General features: G+C 42.2%; 1 protein-coding gene across 6 annotated transcripts in view; it reads right to left on the bottom strand.

Annotated features, from left to right (window-relative positions):
* Herc2 (HECT and RLD domain containing E3 ubiquitin protein ligase 2) overlaps positions 1-21410 on the bottom strand; it is a 184367-nt gene that overhangs the window by 49614 nt on the left and 113343 nt on the right. For all 6 annotated transcript variants that reach the window (XM_013507678.1, XM_005410402.2, XM_013507680.1 and 3 more), the window contains 14 exons: positions 20409-20520; positions 18365-18446; positions 18111-18254; positions 16439-16529; positions 15972-16149; positions 15711-15792; positions 15456-15627; positions 14462-14606; positions 13296-13521; positions 10151-10322; positions 8618-8804; positions 7923-8063; positions 3204-3395; positions 402-555 (listed from right to left, as the gene is read on the bottom strand). In XM_013507678.1, the coding sequence (XP_013363132.1) occupies positions 402-555; positions 3204-3395; positions 7923-8063; positions 8618-8804; positions 10151-10322; positions 13296-13521; positions 14462-14606; positions 15456-15627; positions 15711-15792; positions 15972-16149; positions 16439-16529; positions 18111-18254; positions 18365-18446; positions 20409-20520 (2078 nt within the window). The remainder of the gene's footprint in view (positions 1-401; positions 556-3203; positions 3396-7922; positions 8064-8617; positions 8805-10150; positions 10323-13295; positions 13522-14461; positions 14607-15455; positions 15628-15710; positions 15793-15971; positions 16150-16438; positions 16530-18110; positions 18255-18364; positions 18447-20408; positions 20521-21410) is intronic.

The raw sequence follows: 21410 nt of genomic DNA, 5'->3' as shown, positions 1-21410 counted from the left end.
GAGAGGGAGAAGGGGAGAGAGAGAAGGGCAGAGGGAGAGGAGGAGTGGGAAGGGGTAAGAGGAAGAGGACAGGACGGGGAGCGGGAAGCAGGGGGAGGGGAAGAGGCAGAGAGAGGGAGCGGAGACAGAAGGGGAGCAGGGAAGGAGAAGGGGGAGGAGAAAGAGGCACACTTGGGTAACGCAAGCTGCCCAGAAGTACAACTCAGTGATGGTCCACCATCTTCATGTGGCTTACTTGTCATGCTTTATTCCAGAAAAGGAGTACTTTCGAAAAGGGAAGAAAGACAGCACAAAATAACTCTACTATGTATTTCTGTAAAGCAGAACTAATCGCACAGTCAAGCCAAACCCCAGCACTCCAGCAGTGCGGTCTGCAGCCCCCCAAGGTCTGGCTCAAGTACCTGGTATCTTTACTGTGCCACTGGTAGAAGTGTCGTCGGTATAGGGATGGCTACTCTCCACCACCACGGGCTGTGAGGAAAGACGGCCGCTCTGCGAGTCCGTGGCGACATCCTCCAGCTCAGTGACACAGAGCTCCAACAACATATCTGCCACCTGGGGGAAAGGACAGAACGGCTGGCTCTGCTCTGCTCATCCGGACACGAGCCTTTCATCCTGCCCTGACTCTTCCACAGGCAGAGTGGCAGAGTGGCAGAGTGAAAGACTTAAGAGTCTGAGAAGTTTAACTCAAATTTCAGCTTAATTTCCTCACCCACACATCAAGACACTACAGAGCCCGCAAAGGTGCCGTGAGGCTGAGAGACAGTCTGTATAAAGTAGCTGGAAGACACCTCACATATGACACAGGTCAGGTCAACTGAAAAAACACCAGCGATGACAAGTTCCTCTTACACGAAAGTTTACTTTCTAGTGAGGAAATTCTGTCTCAGGAACAGCATCAAGAAAGGAGGAAAGGGCTAATGAAATTACCAAAACCCTAAAAGGGACTGGCAGCCAAGGGGTAGGGGCAAGGGTCAGGAACAGCTGAGACACCAGGCCCAACCGTGGCACACAGAGCATTTCAAAGGAAAAGGCCACGAATGTGACATGACGGGGGAATGTGGACACCAAGGGTTTCTGAGCTCCTTAATCCATAACGTCCTTATTTTATTGTACAAATCCAGTGGTGATTCATACCACTTAAGTGGTTAATACTAGTCAGTTTCTTGATTGTTAATTTAAAAAGCAAATGAGACTGTATAATAATAGCAATAATATGTTCACCTCAAAATATTCAACTCAGAAAAAAAGCCTCTTCCTTCTATACTGACCATTCTATACTTTTCAGGAATAAACCACTCTTTCATTCTATTTTTCCTCATTTTAACAACAGTTTTGTCTACCAGTTACAGTCACATCTAACACCACTGTCATGTAGGCATACAGGCAGAAAGGAAACTTTAAACTTTTAAAAGCTTTCTGAGGAAGATTACGAAATAACAAGCCCCTAAAATGTCCACCATATCATCCACCATGTGTGTTAAGACCACTAGACAGTGTTTAACGTACACTGTTCTGGTTTGTGTCTGGATGTCCCCCCAAAGCCTCATGCAGTCATGGGGCAGGCTTTTGGAGTTTATGATTGATCCATGGTCCAGGGATGAAATTATGGATGTGAGTGCTACACCCACCCTGGGATGGATAATTGGCATACAATGTAAGGGAGGGAAAGAGGCTGCTTGCCTCCGCTGCTCCCCCCTTGTGCTCTTGATGTTTTTGCTGTTTTTCCGTCGCCATGGTTGTCCTCTGCCATGTGCCACTCTGCCTTGGGGCCAGCTGAGTATGGCCTGAAACCTGTACAAACTGTGAGCTAAATAAACTTTTCCTTCCTTATTTTGAGTGTTGGATATTTTGCCTCAGCAACGAGAGAAAAGTAACCAAGACATACATTATTGCTTTGGTGACAGTGATGTGAGACCCTGACCAACACAGATGAAATATTTGCAATCAGAAACACCACCCCAGGGTCCCTAGCACACAGAGTCCTAAAAAGGCAGCATCATACTGCTGATAAATAGAAGTCCTCATAGAAGCCTTGCAATTCTAGGACTGATCAAGCCTACTGCTAAGAGATACTGATAGCGACACTGACTTTACCCTAGGCTATATCAACTTGGACAGTCACCAGCCTTACGCATCTATACAAATTTAAATTAATTAAATGAAAACCTTAATTCCTCAGGTATACTAGCCACATTTCAAGTGCTCAATCGCCCTACCTGTCTGGTGAGCACAGTTCATTTCCACAGTAACAAAAACTCTTACTGAACACTGTGCTACCAAATACAACAATATGAAATAGCTGAACTATCGTGATATTAAATCAAGAGTTATTTCAGTGGAACAAAGAATCTCTAAACCCAAACACATACAGGTATTCAGAATAAGATAAAAATAGTTTTCAAATCACTGCTGAAAAGATGAATTATTACATCAATTATGTTATGGCAACTAGTTTACCACTTATGAAAAAATAAAGTGGAATCAATACTTTATTCCTTTCATCAAGATAATACCCAAATGGCTAATACATGCAAACAAAATAAACGCAATCATAAATGTGATTAGAAGAGAATTTGGGAGAATTTCTTTAAAACAAAGTATGTAAGCATCTTTTTAGTATAATATAAAATCCAGAAGTCATAAATGGAAAAAACAATAAAACCAAAAAATCTGACAGCTACAACTACATAAAACTGAAGTTCTTGCATGGCAAAAAAAAAAAAAAAAAAATATATATATATATATATATATTTTGGTACCAGTAATCAAATTCAGGACCTTGCACTTGCCAGGCAGGCACTTCTGCCACTGAGCTATATCCCCGGCCCAAAATAATCTCAAAGGGCAAACTTGTGGTAAAACCACAAAGCATGTGACAGAAAAGGGACTTATTTAAGGAACTCTACTAATCAATAAGAATAAGATTCACAAATCATTCTAAAATGGGTAAAAGATGTATTAAATTTCTTTGTTGTTCTTTTCTTTTCTTTTTTACAGCGCTGTGGCACCAACCTAGGGTCTCACACATACTAGACAAGTGCTTTACCACCAAGCAAATCACTTTGTTTTAAAGGAATGCTTTTAAACTATGCATAAAATCATATGTGAAGAACAGCAGTGTGTCCCTTGTACAGGAGGCTGGCCCACCATGGAGCAAGGAGATGGAGGAGGTAGCCAGGGCCGGGGTTCCCACCACTCACCTGTGGGTAGGCAGTGCCCATGCCAGAGAGCACAGCTGAAAGCACCTCCCTGCCCCTGTCCCCAGCCCGGCTGCACACAGACAACTTGAGCAGATCCACCACCACACGGGTGTCATCCACGATCAGCAGACTGGTGAACTCATCCAAGGACTGTGGTTCTGGGCCTGACGCTTTACTTTGGCTCTCAACGTCCTATATTAATGATATCCGATAATTAAAATGAGGAATGAGAGTCAGAGTCACCAGCTTATATGAACTCAGAGGACACAGTCACCAGTGACAAAGGGATATGAAAAACCAGGTCAATTAAGAAATGCCAGGCCTTTAATATCTCCACCAAGCCAGGTACAGTGATACCTCGGTTGTCGAACAGCTCCAAGCTTGCATTTCCACAACTTGAAGTTTGAAAGAAAATCCGCTCTGTATTCACAACCTTGCTCATTACTTAAACCGAAAACCGGACTTGAAAAAATCTACACCACCTGAGTGTGAGTCACAAATCACCTCCGGTCAAACACACAAAGGAGCGACTCTCGGTTTAAACACTGTTCTTGCCAACACAACACTGTTTGTGTTAGTGCATTAAAACATTCATCACTGCGGTTTTCTGTGCGCTTTGTGTGCATAAAATACTGTAACTATGGCTCCAAAGAGAGTTAGTGGTACTAGCAGTAAAGCTAAGAAGAAAACTTAGTAAAGCTAAGACCCATAACAAGAGTTAAAGAAAAAAATTACTGTGAAATTTGTTAAAGTCCTGGAAAATGAATTTATAAGTGTAATTCAGTGTTAATTATTAGTTTTTCATTATTTCTTATGGGAAAAATACATTCAGTGCTCAAACTTTTCAGTGTTCAAACACAAATTTGGAACAAATTCAGTTCAAAAACAAAGGTATCACTGTACTGTTTTCTAAATCAGTTAACTGTTTCACAAGTTACCAACACATCTGTCAAAGACAAATGCTTTTAAACTATAAAGAAATAACAGGTTACTACTGTGACTAAACATATCATAAACATTATAGGAAATGTAACCCTTACCCATTAGATAGGCTTGAGAACTTTCTACCAACTAAATTTGATGGTGTAACTTTACATATTTCATCTAGATTCTCTCTGTAATTCTTTCCAGAATATTACTTAAAGTGACTCATTTAGATATAACACATTATCCTTAATCTCTTGCTCTTTGGGCTCTTTCTTTTTTTTTCCCGGTACTGGGAATCAAGCTCACAACCTTGTGCTTGCCAGGCAGGCGCTGTACCGCTGAGCTAAATCCCCAGCCCCATCCTTGGGCTCTTTCAAAAAGGTAATATATAAAATAAGTCTTTCTTTTTTTACTACTTTACTTCCCATCCTCACATTAGCTAAAATATACCACAGGGCTGGTAATTTGTCTTTTATCCTTCATAGTAGAGGAAAGAAGCCCACTTAATTGCTGAGTGCCAGCCCCAGGTCCTACACTATGCAGCACCTCACTGGGGGGGACACCCCCACCTGGTTTGTTCAGTACACGACAGCCCCCTGGAGGTCAGCCGAAGGGCTGGCGCCCTGAGAAGCAGGATGGCAACCCAGGCGTCAGAGCCAGGCATCTCACAGCTTGTGGCTGCTGAGTGGGAATCACTGCGGCTCTGCGCACAACAGGGCGACCATCAGCCTTTCACGTTTCCCAGCAGAGTCAAGCTCACAAGAGAAAGAGCAAGAGTCAGAAGTGATTCTTCTGCTTTCCAGATCTCAGCAAATCCAGTTTAACTCATTCCAGAAACAAAACCAAGCAAGGAAAGCACAGCCCACACAGGAGTCCTAATGAGAATGCGACCCATGTGCTATATCCTCAGAACCACATCTCTCTGAGCTGGGACAGGCTCTCCCTTTAGAGAGCAGACCTTTGACTGGAGACCCAGGGAGCTAGTAAGTGAAATCCACTAGACACAACAACATTCTAGAATGAGTCGCTGAAGAACAGCAACAGCATCCAGTGGAATACGTTAATTACATATAATATATTCAATGTTGTCATTAAAATGTTCCTAATCTTTTTTACAGCTATGTTAAAAAGAAAGTAGGAAATAGCTTACAGGGACTGGTTTAAAAAAGCACGAAGTACCAGCAGCATCCCCTTTCAACATGAATTGCAGCCCAATGCTAACATGAAAATTACTTTGCCATAATTTATGAATCAAACCAAAATAGAAATGATAGGAACTTAAGAGTATAACTTGGATACCTACACTTCAAACAAATGTGTAGGAAAGAAATCTTATCATCCTCCTTCTACCTAAAAGCAAAAATTCTAATTCTTCAGAATAATTTCTGCATTAAATCCTCATCCCAGGAGATTTCCAGAAATCAGAAATTGATTCCACAGACCTAATTTATGGTGGTTTTCTTAATACTACCAATGATTATGAATAATTTCCAGAGGGACATATTTTCTGCCATCAGTACCAGTGCACTAAATCTGGGTTTCAAATATAGTAAAAAATAATGCATGTTTGTCCTCACTGGGGAACAGACTAGCAAAGCGGAAAGTGAGAGGAGGGTGAGGTGGCCTGGTGTAGGGCTGTGAAGGGTGTGCATATGAGGTGCTCGGTGTGGTGAGTCAAGGGAAGACAGTGCCACGGTCGAGGACAAAGGAACAGAGATGAGGGGAGTCACAGGCCAAGTAAGGTGAAGAGGCAGTCCCCAGGAAGGGCAGACTGGCTCTGAGTGACAGCGTCTATGCACAGAGAGAAGAGTGCCCACAGGGTAGGTAGCAGCCAAGATGGCAGGCTGGAACTGAACTGTAAGTAAATAGTCTGTACCTGACAGGAACCTGATTTTCTAATGTGAGAGAAGAGAGTTGTAAATACAGAAAGGTTGAAAACTACAGTGAATACTACTTGGCTTAGAATCAACTGTACTGCTGTGAAGTGATGGTGTACACACACACACACACACACACACACACACACACACACACCCCTTAGTTCTATCATCCAACAGCAAAGAGCACATGACGACCCTAAATCTCAGCTTCTAAATACCATTTGCCAATTAAAAAAAAAAAAAAAGCAAAACGTTTTTGGGAGAGCATCTGATTCCTAAACTGGAGCATAAAACACCTGGTTGATCCTGAAATTTTGAGCTAGAAACCAAAAAAATGCTCCAAGAGAGAGATAAAATTCCACCAGATATTTAAATAAGAATTAACACCAATCCTTTGCAGATCATTACAGAACTCAATCCATGAAGCTGGTATTATTCTAATACCCAAACCAAATCAGATAAAGACACTGTAAGAAACTACAGATCAGCAGCCCTTGTGAATTTAGATCCAAAATCCAACCAAACAGTAATAAATGAAATCCAGTAATATATAAAAGGACTATACACCAAAACAAACAAACAACAACAAAAACCAGAAAGGAGGGAAATACACTCTGTGGTATTGGCCTGGTTTGAGAGTATTGGTTTGATCTGTCCACGGTTTTTATTACACAGACAATATAGAGAAAGAGAAGTAAGTGCTTATGCAAGTGTGTATCTGTCTGCTGAGAGGAGCAAGCCAAAGACATCAGGTAGCAATCAGATTACTAAGTGCATATTTCTGTTTCCAAATTTTGCAAACCACTAAATGGAACCCGAGTTCCTTGGAGAAATTGCTGCTTCCAGAGCAGAGCGGCACAGCGCAGGGCAGGTTGATGAGTTTAGAATACACTATTATGCCAGAAAATAAGGAAATGCTCCAGGAATTCTGAGGAAACTTCAGAAAGACTAAGGAGTCAGTCCAGAGGAGGTGTAATGGCCAACTGCAGGGTAATTTGGGTATCAAATGATGGCAGAAACTAATGTCACTACTGGAATAAAATAGGAATTACTGAATCTACATCAATATAATAAGTAGGTTAGTGGAAGATACACAGTCAGGAAAAGGTCTTCCTTAGAAAAGAATGGCAATAATTAAACTCCTTAAGAAATGATGGTAACTGAAAAATGACAGGGCCGGAGATATAGCTCAATGGTACAGGGCTGGCTTGAAAAATGACTGGATTAGGCTACAGTCATTATTAGACTCTCACTTACACGGTTTCACAGCTACTCACAACCACAGTAAGTCCCCAACTTGCAAACATTCGCGCTGTGAACTTTCACAGATATGAACACACCTTGAATCTCGTTTTTAAGCTTTACAATGTGTATCTGTATTAAACACGGATGGCTCACTATGTCGGACTTACAGACGAATCTCACTTACAAACATTCCCCTAGAATGGAACTTGTTCATTAACGAGTTAGCACATTAACTTCCAGGGGAGAAACCAAATACTCTTAACCAAGGGACGAGTCACATAACCACAAATGCAGCCAATGCACAAGGCAGAACTCTGCATTGTTCACGTAGAGATTTTGTTAAAATGGATTGTTCAGTATTACAAAGTAATAAAACAACACACATTGCTGTGTTGGGTGCTGACCCAGAAGGATACTGTTAGGACTATGAACACCGTCTGAATAGGTCTATGGATTAGAAGGGATGTAGGATCCCTGTGACATCCTCGTTTTCAAATACACACAGGCTTGTGTCCTAGCATTTCCACAGATGGTTTAGAAATGCCAGTAACTAGAGAACTCAGCTGAACAGCCAATGGAGTACCCATGTTCTATCTCTAATACAATTCCTGTGACTTCTGTGTCCATTTAAGATTTCACATTAAAAAGTTCAAGAGCACCTCCTGACCTCTTTGGTTTTAGTCATGGTTTCTGCAATGATGCTGGCAGCTCCAGGGTCATCCGTCACAGGGATGAAGGGCCGAGAGGAGGCTGAGGGGGCAGATGGTGTCACTGCGGAAGGGGTCACAGCGTCCTCGGAGGAGACAATCTAATGGAGAGTACACCAGGAGAGTCGAAAAACTTAGCAATATGACACACTCCCTACAAAGGGTTAGGGTACTTTCATCTCATCTACCTGGGGCTGTCTGGCTGCTCCAGACTGATAGAGACCACACAGCACATATACAGTATGTCCGCTGCTACCCACACTGGGCCTGGGGCAGCCCTGCAGAACTCAATCAATTCATATCTCCAGGAAAACTATTAATATTGCTAGCAGCTCGCCTGAATCAGATTAAAATGAGCTTGTATCTCATCAAAGTGAGTCTTTCCCAAAAACAAGTTACAACATTTATGACATTTTAGACCTTTATGGTTTCAAAATTGCATCTAATAATTTTTTTAAAAATAAATCAATTTGTATTTCAATATTCAAAAATATCTTTTTACTAGTATATTTTTATAACTCAAGCCCAAAATCTAAAGGCTGGGTATAAAAACACCTGTAACTTAAGTGACAAAATGATTGAGCTCTTCTTAGACACAAAAAAGCTATCTTTTCCCTTCTGACTTAACACATACTGCTTTAGGACTCACTCTTACCTCTCTCTTCTCTTGCCACGGACTGGGACTCAGTCTGTCTTCCAGATCAATGGCCAGTATGCAGTCCTCTGCAATCATGGGGCTGGTCATGGCAGAAGCATCAGAAGGTGGTGCTGATGAGGAAAACGAGGGGCACTCCACCGGGGCGATCATGCCTGCCGGCATCAGGGCCCCAACCACTGCATCTCTGTGGGAACAGGAAGTCAGGCTCACAGTGAGCTGCCCTTTCACTACAGCATGAGAGAAGGCAGCAAGGTGAGATGAATGCTCATGGAAGCATGTCCCCATTTTAACAGGATACATGGTAGAAACAGCTTTGCAAAAATCCGGGGCATCACTGCCAAGTATCCACTGGCTACAAGCTCCAGATCTTACTTATAGTGATGCACCACATAATGACATTTTGTTCAACAAGACTGCATATGACAGTGATCTCACAGGAGTGTACTGCCTAGTAACTTCACAGGCAGCTCACCTTGTATAACTGCACTACTTGTGTAACTACACTGACACGAACACAACATACTTCCCAGAAGGTATCACTATTGCTGACCAACGCCTGGCTACACTTCAGTGATCAAGGGAATAACAGGTGAGACTGCTCCACGTATGAACCAGACCAGAATGAGCCTATGGTTCACCCTAAGAAACTCTCGTGGGCTGCTGTTAGAATTAAACATCAAGTGACTCCGTGTTTACTAAAAGTGGGTCATGGTCTAGGCGGCAAGGACAACATGTCTTCTCAGTCACTGACTTGGGCTCTATTCTGAAACTAACGTCCCTATGTAAGTACACCTGCCAGGTGCACACCCATGACACACTAATAGATGGCAGTTCCCTGAGGCTGTACAATGGTCTGGACCTGCAATGTCCCCAAAGGTAATGTGCTAACGGCTGAGTCCTCTAGGTGGCACTACTGTGAAGGGAAGAACCCTGCCCAGAGGGGGTCTTTCTGTACTGGGAGCCTCCTTCTTCTCTCTCTTTTCAGTTCCTGGCCATTAGGTGAGCAGTTTTGCTCTGCCATGTGCTCCACCATGATGTGCTGCCTTGCCACATGCCCAAAGCAATCAGGGCTGAAACCAAAACAAATCTTGCCTTTCTATGAGCTGATCAGATTCAGTATGTGGTTACAGTCTTGGAAAGTTGAGACTAATACAGGCTGACCAAAATGACAGCAAAATTCTGCAAAAACCAAGTATCGTAACTCAGCCTTATCAAGTGAATGAGGAGTTTATGTCATCATAAACACCGCTGTAAATTACTGTAAGTGAATTCTTCCTCTCTGTCCTCAAATATTAATAGAATTCACTATCAAAAAGAAAAACAACAACGTTCCTTAACTTGAAGTTTTCAGATTCATATTTTAACATTCATTAGGACAAGCACAAAGATCATCACAGGATATGTGTCTGGCAACTCAAAGCACCTAAAAACAGCAACACAACCCTGTCTGAAATATCAGGTTCATCAAAGTATTACAATGGCACAAAGCTTACATGATTTTAGGGTTTCAAACATTAACATGTAGCCTACCTGGCATACATGATTTGCAGTGCTGTAAGAATATGTGATAAGGCCTGCTGTTTGGCTAGGCTACCATCCAATGACAGAAGGATCTTAGCAAGAGAAGGGCGATTTGGCTTAGAATTATTTGCACCACTTATTTTATTACTGGCAGCAGAAGAATCAGCATCTGAAGGCACACCTAAAAATGGAAAAATAAAAAATCTGTTTTTAAGATCAGGGATTGGCTTACCTCTATAAAGTCTGACTTTTTAGGTTAGCTCCCAAATACACTACAGCTGCACTGTGCTACTTCCTAGAGTATATGTCAGGCTCAATGACAATCTTTCAAGAGTTAAAAACAAATTCTCAATACTTTTATAAAAAACTATATTCAGCAAAGGTTCACTAGAACTGTAAAAAAGTTATAAACACTTTTTAAAAATACATTTATAAAAGTTTATGTCATATACACACAAGCTGTGAAAATGGTACAATAATTATCTACCTGTATTTACTTGCCCTTGCAATGTAATACTAAAAAAAAACCCCAGAACAACAAAGAAAGAAGAGAGCTGCTATACCTCAGCAGAAAGAGGAAACCAGGTACAGCCTGGAGCTCTCTAAGTGCAGAAGGCAGAGCTAACCGTCAGGGAGGCCAACAAGGCCACAGGCTAACAGCCAGGACCAGAGAGAAAAAAGGCTGCCCAGAGAAAGCCCTGCAAAGGTGAAAGGGCCTTCTCTCACCCTAGCCAGGGACTCAAATGGGAACGTAAGTGAGAAGATGTCCAAAGCCAAAAAGAACTGCTGCCTGAAAAAATTCAAGGCACAGTACCCAGCAAACACACAAAGCCCAAGTCAGCACCTGACTGGAAGGCCTCAGAGTTCACACAGAACTAGAAAAGAGTACCCAGAAGGATCTTGCCTCTGTGGCAGGCAAAGGGTCCCAGGTCTGGACTCACCTAACAAATCTAAAACCAAGAATAAAAATAATCAAACTGCTCTACATGCATCTAAGCTCAAGATTTATAGGCATAAAAATCCTCTAGGAACATCCAGAGCAGTGTTCATGTATGGCGTCCAGCCAAAGATCACTTGATAACAGAACAGCAAAAAAAGGTAACACAATACACAATACAGTAACAAGGAGAAAACTCACTCAAACAGACAACTCAGAACTAGTGGATGTTAGAATCAGGAAAGAAATTAAACCATTTATTACAGCTATATTTCATATGTGCAAAAAGATAACTAGATACAGAGATGATACAAGAAATACACAAATCAAACTTCTAAAAAGGAAACTACAAAGACTGAAATTAGTTTGGTGATATTAATAGTACATTAGGAAATAAAGCGATTAGTGCATCTGGAGATATATCAATTTAAACGATCCAAAATAAAATAGGAAAGAATGTAAGTCATGAACAGAGCAGCAGTTACCTGGAGACAGCTTCAAAGACCTAATGTACACTGAACTAGAGTTCTTGAAAGAGGCAAAAAGATACAAGGAAAAAAACCTAAGAAATACGACAGAAAGTCTTCCATATTTAATGGAAACTACGAACTCAGAGATTCAAGAGCACAACAAACCACACAATCAAGAACCATGAGGATATCCATGCCAGAACACAGCACAATCGAACTGGTCAAAACCAGGAATAAAGACAAAATTCTTAATGACATCAAAAGGACAAAAAGACATGAGAAAAACAAAGAAAAGAGTTCACTGAACAGACATTATCAATAAAAACAAAGCAAGACAGGGGAACAACTTCTTTAAAGTGCTTAAAGAAACAAACTATCAAACTAGAATTCTATACCCAGCAAAGACCTCCTACAAAATAAAGCCAAATATATATTAGTTCAGATTTTAAAATGCTCAATGAAAGAATCACTGACACATGTATTCTATGAGACACAACAAAGGAAGCCCTTCACACACATGGAAAATGACTGTTACACGTTGTGTCCAGATGCTCCCCCCAAAGGCTCAGGCAGTCATAGGTGGGGCTTTCCAGAGGTGGCTGAATGCAGAGTATGTGATGCTGGGATGAAGTGTGTGTGGTCACTAAATCAGCCCACTGACTGGTCTGGCCTAGTTCTGAGTGTGGGTACTAGGAAGGCCCACACGGAGTGTGAGTGCTACATGCCCTAAAGGCGTGTGGCCTGGACAGACTATCAGAGACAACTCTACACCTTCAGCGCCCGGGATAAGAAAGTAAAAATCTCTGCAACTGTTTCCTGTTGTAGTATACTGATTCTGACCCCTCTATCCAAGTAACGATGATGGGCTGCTGCAGTTTGAGGCTCAAGGCAGAGAAGCTCCTCCATCCCCACCATGGGAACAGAAGTCCCCACCCAAAGGCTGAAGGCCCTGGAGTCGAGTGCCTATAGACAACAGCACTAGACAACCTTGCTCTGTTTCTCAGCTACCACAAGGAGAGCTGAGAAACGCTCTAACACACCCTTTCACCACAATGCACTGCCTTGCCCCAGGCCCCAGAACAATGGAGCCAGCTAACCATGACTGGAACCACAAAACGGTAAGCCTTTCCTCCTTTAAACTGTTTCTCTCAGGTATTTTTGTCACAGAGACAGAAAGCTGACTAACACAGCATGCCTCAGGCTGACACCCAAAAATATTCTTACATTATGCTTAGTAAAATGTACAAGGTAAAAGAGTACCTGCAGTAGGGTTGCATTTATACAATTCTAAACTATGGAAACTGGGGACAGAATGGACGTCAGCAATTATAGGAGTGCAGGAGGAGAGGTAGGAGCAGAAGGCAAGAGCTGCGAAGGGCAGAAGGAGACACCAGGTGTGGTGCATTGTTCATAATCCTCCGTGGAGATGTTTCTCGGGTGCATGTGTATCTCATACCTGATCAAAATGCATGTTTCAGTGGGTGCAGCTCACTATGTGTCAATAACTAAATAAAGCTGTTAGAAAAATTCAAAGCAGCCCCGGACAAGAATCAGCATGGTATTTTCTTCCACAAACTTTCCATTCAGGGATACATCACACAAGAATGTAACCAACGCTTCTGTGCCCTGGTGGCACAGCACCACTGAACAACCTGCAACACTGCAATAAAAACAGCACCTTGAAACCAATCTACGATGTTGCTATCACTAGCAAAAGGATCCCAGAGAAGATAAAAATCTGTGTTACCTAAATAGGAAGCACCTAAAGGGTCTCTTGCAGTCTGGAAAAGGACAGGCTCATGGACAGAGGGTGTGGCCACATCCACGGTTGTCCATGCTACGCTGTGTGATGACCCGCAAGCTACCCGTGTGATCTTCTGGCCTTCCAAGCCTTGCACAAGCGTGGGCTTTCTATTAACTGTGGTTGTGCCATTGCCCTGCTGCCCATGGTCGTTATCACCCCAAGCATACACCTGTTTATGGGGAAGAAAGAAACAAATTTCAATGTTTCAGATCATTTTCTTTAAATTTACCTGAAAACACTTAAAAGTATCTTCCATGGTACTTCAAAGAATTGAGCTCTTAATGGTAAAAAATAGTATCATAATCTTATAAAATGGCATATCTGAACTGCAATATAACCATGAAAATCCTTCCCAGCAACTATAATTGCATATCTACTATAATCTAATTAATTCATCCATTTTGTTTTGTTACAGAATGCAAAGAGAATCCTCTCTTTCAACTAAGAGTAGTAATTTATTTTTTCTTTATTTTACAAAGAAAAATAAAAACCACCATGTTTATTTTTAAGAAATGTGCTTCTTGCCTTACAGAACAACAATTCATGGGGCTGGGGATTTAGCTCAGCGGCATAGCGCCTGCCTGGCAAGCGCAAGGTCGTGAGTTCGATTCCTGGTACCAGAAGAAAAAAAAAAGAACTACAATTCATTTCTGATTATAAACAGTATGCTAATTTCGTTTCCATAAACGAACCCTAAAATATGACACTCACAGTCCAGTCACAGTGTATACCTCTCAAAGCAGCAAAACGAGCAATGTTTATCAACTACTAACTTTACTTCTGAAATGATGCTGTCTCCGCCATCATCTACCAACTCTCTAAAGTAAAATACTGCTAACAGCTTAGCTAAAGTAGTACTAGCAATGATCATTTTCTCATTCCCACAAGGAATTCAGAGTGAAAACAACTCTTTCCCCCAAGGCCCTGCCCTCAACCTGGCTGGTGAGCAGGCAGACACAGCTGTAAACACAATGGATCTTGTCCGACCCTCATGATTCTTCTGGTACCAGACTCATTTTATTAAAGGTTACAACTTGGACAAAGTAGGAGTAATGTCCTGAGTAGCACTTTAGAGAGCCACCGCACCTCCAGACCACCTGCAGCCTTACCTGCCCCGAGTCTGTTACGGCCAGGCAATGCAGCGCCCCAACAGCCACATGCACAATCTTCTTCCCTCTCAGTCCTTCCACCACCTGTGGTTTCCGCACATGCACGTCAGAGCCATGGCCCAACCGGAAGTAATCCCCCTTCCCCCTGCAAGGTCAACAGTGTGTTACTGCACAGTTGTACTCTGGCAATACTATAAAAGAAAACACTCACTGTTTCACATCTTTCAGAGTCAGCTCAGGGATACCACCACATACAGCAGCCAAGGTCTCTGAACTTACATCCTAAAACCATCATTAATTCAACTAGCAAGATCCTTTGTATTGTAATACACGCTTTACAGTACATTTATATTAGTATCATAGATTTTCATTCAAAGAGACTGAAAATAAGGCACAAGCCCACTTCCTTCCAAAGTGCTATATGCTATATGTCTTTTTCAAGCTGCCTCTGGTCACAATATTGACACTGTCCAAGGTTGGTAGGGGTACCCAGTGTTTGTTCTAGTTTCTTTCCTTCTTTGGTACCAGGAATCAAACTCAGAACCTTGCATGTGCCAAGCAACGTGCTGTGCCACTGAGCTACATCCCCAGCCCAGTACCCAGTGTTTGGCACTTTAATAAAATAAGCTTTCATAAGAATCACACATAAACATTTTTCAGAATCAAAGGACTCAGAAGTCTGTCTCATTCTCATTTTATCATTCATTAGGCTATTAGGCTTTTTACAATGGAAGCCAGCAGAAGAAACCCTCTCCATAAACCTCACCCAAATAAGACAGACAAGTGCACTAAAATTTCTCTGATATTCTTTTCAAAATAACCTATTTAATACTGTCACTAACTGCAACTCAAAATAAACAAGACAAGGATGCCTGGATGAGTAAGAAAATGACAGTTGATGAGCATCCCGGCGGGGCCAGGCGCCAAAGCTGAGGCTTGCTACACAGGGCTCGTGCAAACAGACACCCTGGAGACAAGGAGGAGGTCCACATACCAGGTCCACACCACTCCTGATTTAGTGAGAGCCAAGGAGAACTGAGCGCCACACTCAATCTGGCACACGCCCTGGCCATTTAGCCTCTCGATATTCTGGGGGATGTTACAGCCTTCACTTCCTCCCCGGCCCAGTTTTCCAAAGTCACCGTCACCCCAGGAAAACACCAAACCTAGGTGAAAAAGATAAGAACTTCAGGCCTGGGCTCATCACACCCCAGCCACCCAGAATGCACGCTCCACGACAGGTACTCACCCTCATCGGTCAGCGCCAGCGTCTGTGCGTCTCTGCTTCCACAGGCAACCTGGATCACTCTGTGGCCAAGAAGGACTTTCACCTACTCAATTGCAAATTGAAAGCCAGAGTCAAGCACAAGCACTGAGAACGGGGACATTTCCTCACACGCTGAAAGCTAATAATGCACACACCATTATGAACTTTCCAGACTCAAGGCTGATTTCGCTTGAGCGCATCAGATGGTATGCTTTCTATAAACAACAAAATGTGTATAATCACCATCTTGGGCTTCAGCTGTGTTGTATTATCGCCATGTCCCAACCGGCCATACTCTCCAAGACCCCAGGTATACAGCTCTCCGCTGGAGGTGAGGGCTGCGCTGTGGGAGCTCCCACACGCGATGTCCCGGATGCGCTTGGTTTTCAGTGCCTCTATCAGCCTTGGCTTGTCACAGTTCCTGAAATAAGATGAAGCTACACTTCATCCTTCTTCGAAGAAGGCAAGACATCTACACTGATCTACCTTTACTCAACACAAGATCTATACACCGACTTCACTACCAAGCCTTAAGAGTCTGCGACGCTAAATCACATACTCTGTTAATCAGAAACAGATCCACATCAAAAAATTAAAGCTCCTCTTCCATAAATAGCCTACCCTGTTTTAACTTTCTGCAAAACAACTATAAAAAGGCACTCCCTGTTACTATTAGTATGTTTCTTATTAACAAGTAAAAATATTCTTACATTCTGCTGAAGTGTCCGAGTTTTCCATCGTCACCTTCACCCCAAGAAAACACTTTGCCATCAACGGTTAGGGCTGTAGCATGCCGGCCACCTGCAATATTCACACAGGTGCAGAAAGTTCATACCACAACTACTCTATGAGTTTGGCATGCAGCATATACTCAATGACCATGTGTTGAATAAATGGAGCAAACAGGATCAACATTTCAGTTATTATGAAAGCTTTCTAGTGACATGTGCAAAATAGATGAACTTTTAGTAAACTATATAATTTTCAACTCTAGAACTAATTTTATAGGCCAGGCGTGGTGGTTCACATTGGTAATCCCAGCACTCAGGAGGCTGAGGCACGAGGATCGCTCCAAGTTCAAGGACAGCCTAAACTGCACAGTGAGACCCTGCCTCAAAAAGATAATCAATCAATCAATCGAACTAATTTTATTTGCAAGGGTAAGACAAAGTAATGCTGATTATCAATAGTGTGCCTCTTTAAACATATCAAAAATAAAAATTTAGCTGAAAAAGTAAAAATAAGTACATCTGTGATTGGGGAAACTGTCACATATGGTGGCAACTTAAGATTCCGAGTAATGTACCAAACAGTGGAACTGTTTGAGCAGAAATACCACCATTTACGAGCAAGACAGAATACTTCCTCTTCCCGCAGAGAAGCAGCTCTTTCTCCTGGACACAGGCTCTCCCAGTCCATGCACCTAACCCCTCAGGGTCCAAGGCATGACTGGAATTTAACTGGTGCTAAAAAGTTAGGTCTTCTGAAAACTAGCCCTAGCTCCCGGGGCTTGGAGGAAGGGTGGCAGAGCAGGGCCCCTAGTCCCCACATTTATCCTCCCCACTTCCTCATTAACAGAACCCCCACAGTGTTAAGGGGCAGCAAAGTACTCAGCTGACAAGCACTCTTCCTGCCTTCCCTGCCCACAGCACACTCTGCAGCAGGCTGCATGGACTGGAGGACAAGCCACTGTTCCCACAGTAGCAGGCCTTCTTCTTCCCCCAGCACTAGGAAGGGAGGACATATGGACAGCCCAGACACTCCCCACAGACTTCCACAGAGGAGCAAAGCAGACTTCTATCTTGCTTAGGGCACTATCATTTGGGTTCCTTATTACATGACACTGTATCTAACCCCACTTGGTGCGAGCATAAACTGAGCTTTGTAGCTACTTCAGTTCCACTCCTCAGAGACTGAATGCTGTGCTTCAAAATAACATTTAATAAAATTGCCCTAAAGAGGAGAGTGGCTGTCTTTTTAACAGTCTTTCTCATCACTGAGGTTCATAGATACTTTTGGGAATATGGTACAAGTCAGACTCTTTCTGCAGAAAAATAAACGTATTAAGCTCAGAACTTAATTGTTTTATTGACACAATGGGCCTAAGACCATGGCTCCAAGACTGAACAACCTATCCTTGGAGGGGTACACTCACATGACTGAAATACCTGCAGTGCCAGTTTTCAAAAACCTAATTTTGTAGCACTAATTAAATTCTAGATCACCAGGGATTTACATTACCCAGTATTTCTTTCTATTAATTAAGGTAAAATCTGAAAAAAAATGCAAGGACACCTTAGGAAAATGACTGATAGGCCTTAGGTACTTGCACCCTGAAAGCGACAGATTTACTCCACCACAAGTGTCGGTGCCTGCCCTTACCTGAATGAACAGCCACCTTCTTGACCACGTAACTGCTGAGGGCGGTGATCTGCCGTGGGATAGGAACCGTCCCACTTGACAAGCCCAGGCCCAGTCGGCCATTGGTGGCTTCTCCACAAGCATATACTTTTCCTTCCACAGTCACTGCAAAGAAGCACAGATGGAGAAAACTCGATTTTCCACAATGCAAAAGCTATTTTTACGTATGTGCTAAGCATAATTTTTAAATTTTTCTAGTATTAAGATAATCGTACCTGCAAACAAACTTTTAGAACCACCAGCCACCTGTACCACATTCAAAGCAGACAGAGTCTCAGAGAAGGAAGGGACTTTTATCTAGAAAAATATTTTTTAAAAAAAAGCAAAAAGAAAGAAAAAGCATTTTATTTGCAATTTAAAATTTTTAAATAACATGCTACAAGGAACCACTGTAAATTTGTAGGTTATATTAGCCACATGTTTTAACACTAAAGTTAAGAATGAAAGGATATACTGAAATTTATTTTAAAATAAACTGTATTTGTGGAATGAGCAGAAAATAAAGACAAAAACATACCCAGCTGTTACTAACTGCTACAGCTAGTACCAGGGACATGTGGGCTCACAACCCTAATCTTTCTACCTGGGTACATTTGAACACTTCCAAAATAAAAGGTGAAAAATAAAATAAATGCATACAGGTAAAAATAAAAGGTCAAGTCCTGCTCACTCTCTCTGATTCTGACCCTGACAACTCTAAGAAATCATGTGCTTATATTTTCCATCGTAAGTGGATGCGATTTAATTTAAAATCCCTGGAATCCTTTGTTGAAGAAACCTTTTAGACAGGTTCATAAATAATCAGAGGGTCATTCCTACAGTAAGAGAAAGGTTTATCATCACAACTTGGGCCTCTGAGTGCTCTTCATACGAAAGCTTTATGTATGACAGTCTGGGTCCCAGGTCCCAACGATGGCCACGCCTCCGTGAGCACTCACTGGACAGCGCTGGTAGGAAACAACTGAGACACCCAGAGCCTACTGCAACTGCTCATTTCAAAACAAAGGTGAGCGATCCTAACATACAAATGCAGTTCAAGGCTGCCCAAGTAAAAGATAAAATTAGCTGGACCAAAATAAAAAAAAATTAAATAAAAATAAAAATTAGCTGGACCTCGACGGGTCAAGTGTTCAAAGAAGTACGTTCTAATCATCTTAGTTTCTCAATAATGCAGGTCAGAAGAGAATTTGAGATAGATGATATCTAGCAGAACAGAAAAAGGAAGCAGATTCAGTCCTCTAAAATGAGAAACTGTTTCCAGGTACTGAAATTTGGATGAATTTGTTTTGGAGCTACTCAGACAACCGATACTGCATGATAGAGGGTATACTGAACTCAACTCCAGTTCAAATGCAGAACTAGTTTTATCTATTTTTTTTTTTTTTTTTGGGTACCAGGAATCAAACTCAGGACCTTTCACCTGTCAGGCAGGCGCTGTGCCACTGAGGTATATCCCCAGCCCTGGTTCTATCTGTTCTTTTTGAAAAAAATCTCTAAGCAACATAAATACTTTTCAAATTAACCTTTCATCCAACTATTTATGGGATAAATAGCTCAGCCTTCCCGTGAGTCCATGGTTTATTAATAAGATGAATGAGCCAGGCACGGTGGTGCGTGCCTGTAATTCCAGCACTTGCGAGACTGAGGCAGGAGGACTGCCGTGAGTTTGAGGCCAGCCTGGGATATATAAGCAAGTTCATGGCCAGCCTGGAGTATACAGTGAGACCCTGTCTCAAAAAAAAAGAAGGATGAGAACATGAAAGTCTCTAGCTACAACAAACCCCTCAAAGATGACAAGTGTGTATCCACACGTTTTGTTTCTTTGTGTTCACAGAGCATCCTCTCTCTACAGAAGCTATTTCACCCTCAAGCATCCAGGCACCCGGTGTGTAACAGGCAGGCATCCTATCTTGCCCATCTTCTTACCACTACGGCGTTTTTAACACAGTGCTTTGTTCTTGCTTACTCACAAATTACTTGGTAAGCAAAATGTCCTGAAGGCAAGATCCACAGTGCTCATCTACACACTCCTTTTCAGAACCCTTAGTTTACAGAAATACAAGTGCAATTACTGTCCAAGGACAGAGGCTTCTCAGAAACTAAATCTGATGACATCCACTAGTTTAAGAATACCTTCTAAAAGCTAATTTTGAAAACCACATACAGAAGGTGAAACTATTATTGAAAACAGGCTGTGTCTGAACACCTTCTTGTTCTCAGGTGGGAGTGATGTGGGTGCTGAGCCTAGAGGGGAGATACCTTGGAGCCTTTGAGCCCGCCCAGTTGGTCCTTGTCATTCAGTCCCCACACGAACACCTTGGTTCTTATTGTAGCTGCTGATTCTAGCCCCGCAGCCTTCTTTCTAATAAGGCTAACCAAAAAGGAAAACAAAGAAACAGAGGTTATTCAACATAAAACATTCACGACGTAAAAGGAAAGCAAATTCAAGCACTCAAAAGCTTTGCTATTTACTGTCCGAAACTCTTAAATTTTTTCCTAATGAAATAAAATCTCAAATTTGTATAGGAGTAAGGGCTCCCAGAGAGTCAAAATTTCCAGGCACCTGTATGCTTCCTACACTTTCACTTTTGGTAGAGATCTTTATTGGGTACAGCGTGCATCCTTTTCTTCTCAAATATGAAGTTGAACACAGCAACTATTTTAACACCTGTCAACAAAATGCACAAGTACTACAAACAGAACCAAGAACTGCCCCTGGGACTGGCCTTGTGACAATGTCCCTAAACCTGGACACATGTCTGGCCATTTTGGTTCCCAAAGAAAGATTAAAATAGACGTATCCATATATGCTGGGAGTATTCTAACACAGACAGGGGTTTAAGCCAAATGCCACTTTCTTCCTTCATACCCTCTGCCCACAGCACGGGCCGGGAGGCCTGACTGCTGGTCCTCACCACCCTGCTTTTCCAGAAGACTTGCTCCTCCTACTTTGTTCATCCCATCCCCTGATCTCTCTTCTTGGGGAAGGTAAATGACAGCAGGCAAAATGCTCCAATTCTTGAATTTGAAGCCACAAAAATACACAAGATAGTGCTAGATTCTTTTCTGGTCGGTACTTTGATAGCCAAGTCTAAGGAACTGCTTCTTTTACATGTGGGATTTTTAGCTTTTTAGTAAAAAGCTTTTGATCTATTTTTGCAAGCTAAGATGGAAGACTGAAGACTCCGGAAACTAGGTTCTAGATAGGTAAGACTTTTTCAAATGTTATATGCTAATATATATTTACCTCATAGGGTCAAA

The sequence above is a fragment of the Chinchilla lanigera genome, unplaced genomic scaffold (assembly GCF_000276665.1).
Source record: "Chinchilla lanigera isolate Chin_1 unplaced genomic scaffold, ChiLan1.0 scaffold00132, whole genome shotgun sequence".
Taxonomy (NCBI): Eukaryota; Metazoa; Chordata; class Mammalia; order Rodentia; family Chinchillidae; genus Chinchilla; species Chinchilla lanigera.
Note: the sequence above shows the minus strand (reverse complement) of the source record. Positions and strands in the feature narration are given on the sequence as shown.